At 36.9% G+C, this 1297-nt stretch overlaps 1 protein-coding gene across 1 annotated transcript in view; it reads right to left on the reverse strand.

The window, feature by feature from the left end:
- Positions 1 to 1297, reverse strand: part of LOC106476429 — a 15522-nt gene that overhangs the window by 9913 nt on the left and 4312 nt on the right. Inside the window, exons 4-5 of the mRNA XM_013937089.2 lie at positions 905 to 1134; positions 467 to 633 (exon numbers count right to left, since the gene is read on the reverse strand). Of these exons, the coding sequence (XP_013792543.1) occupies positions 467 to 633; positions 905 to 1134 (397 nt within the window). The remainder of the gene's footprint in view (positions 1 to 466; positions 634 to 904; positions 1135 to 1297) is intronic.

The following is a 1297-nucleotide window of genomic DNA, read 5'->3' on the forward strand; positions in this document are numbered from 1 at the left end:
TAGATCAGGGCTAGGATTATAGTATCTACACCACAAGAGATCAGGGTTAGGATTATAGTATCTACATCATAAGAGATCAGGATTAGGATTATAGTATCTTGATCACAACAGGTTAGATTAGTGTTAAAGTACGTGCATCATAAGAGATCAGGGTTAGAAGTATAGTATACACACCATAAGATATTATTGTATCTACATCATAAATTATTCCAATGCTGTATATCTTTCAAAATTGCATAAGAAAGTCACCGTTTCTGTGGTAATAAGTCACTGATCATATAGTAGATAGAAAGTCACCGTTTCTGTGGTGATAAGTCACTGATCATATACTAACTAATAATATATTCCACTTCTTTACACGATTACGTTTGAACTAAAATGACGAATGAGTTTATGAAGAAACTGTTAGTTGAAGTGTGGCTCAGTACCAGTTTTAATATGAAATATCTTAATAACATAAACATACTTAGTCACGTGGGGATTATCCCTAATCCGACAGAAAGGTAGAACATTTGGAACTTTCCACGGCACAAACACGCGGATAACATCAACTGAGCTCTTCAGTTTCACATATCCAAGATACAGTCCACGTGACAAACGAAGAATACTGACATGATTGTAATTGATTAACACCTGAAAATTCACAAAAAAATATATTAAAATAAAGAAAACAACAACTTGATTTTAACTCTTAGATCTCAAAGTCAAATATATTGTTGCATGCACCAGAATGCAACGGTTTTGTTTTTAAATAGGGTTAGCATTAAATTCACATTTCACCCAGTACTTGGAAGAGTGTTGTCAATGAGCAAGGCGTAGGCTCAGATCTAAACTTTAAATAGCTCAGAAAAAGTCGATAACATTTGACATTTTACTGTATCTACGTCGAGTGTTCATGACGTACCTGGAGTGACGATAGGAGCAATTCGTCGGCAGGAGGTATTTCACCACCATCACTTGCACTGATGGATGGAAGTTTACGATGAATTTTCGCCAGAGGGAGCCACCGCACCGACAGGCTCTTCTGACTTTTGGGATCACTCACATACTTAACGGTGGTTATCACGAGGGTTCCTTCAACGTCTTTAAATGGTTTGTAAAACAGCTGTCCTAAGTCATATGTCCCTAAGCAGCCTGTATACACAAACATTACATAGCTAAGCCTGCGTCGACAGCAAAGTCACAGGCCTTAAAGCAGCCTGTATACACAGATTAAAATATGGTTCAAACATTACAAGGCTGCTTTAAGGCCTGTGACTTTGAACCATATTTTAATCTGTGTATACCAAACATTACA

This window comes from Limulus polyphemus, unplaced genomic scaffold (genome assembly GCF_000517525.1).
Source record: "Limulus polyphemus unplaced genomic scaffold, Limulus_polyphemus-2.1.2 Scaffold10550, whole genome shotgun sequence".
Lineage (NCBI taxonomy): Eukaryota > Metazoa > Arthropoda > Merostomata > Xiphosura > Limulidae > Limulus > Limulus polyphemus.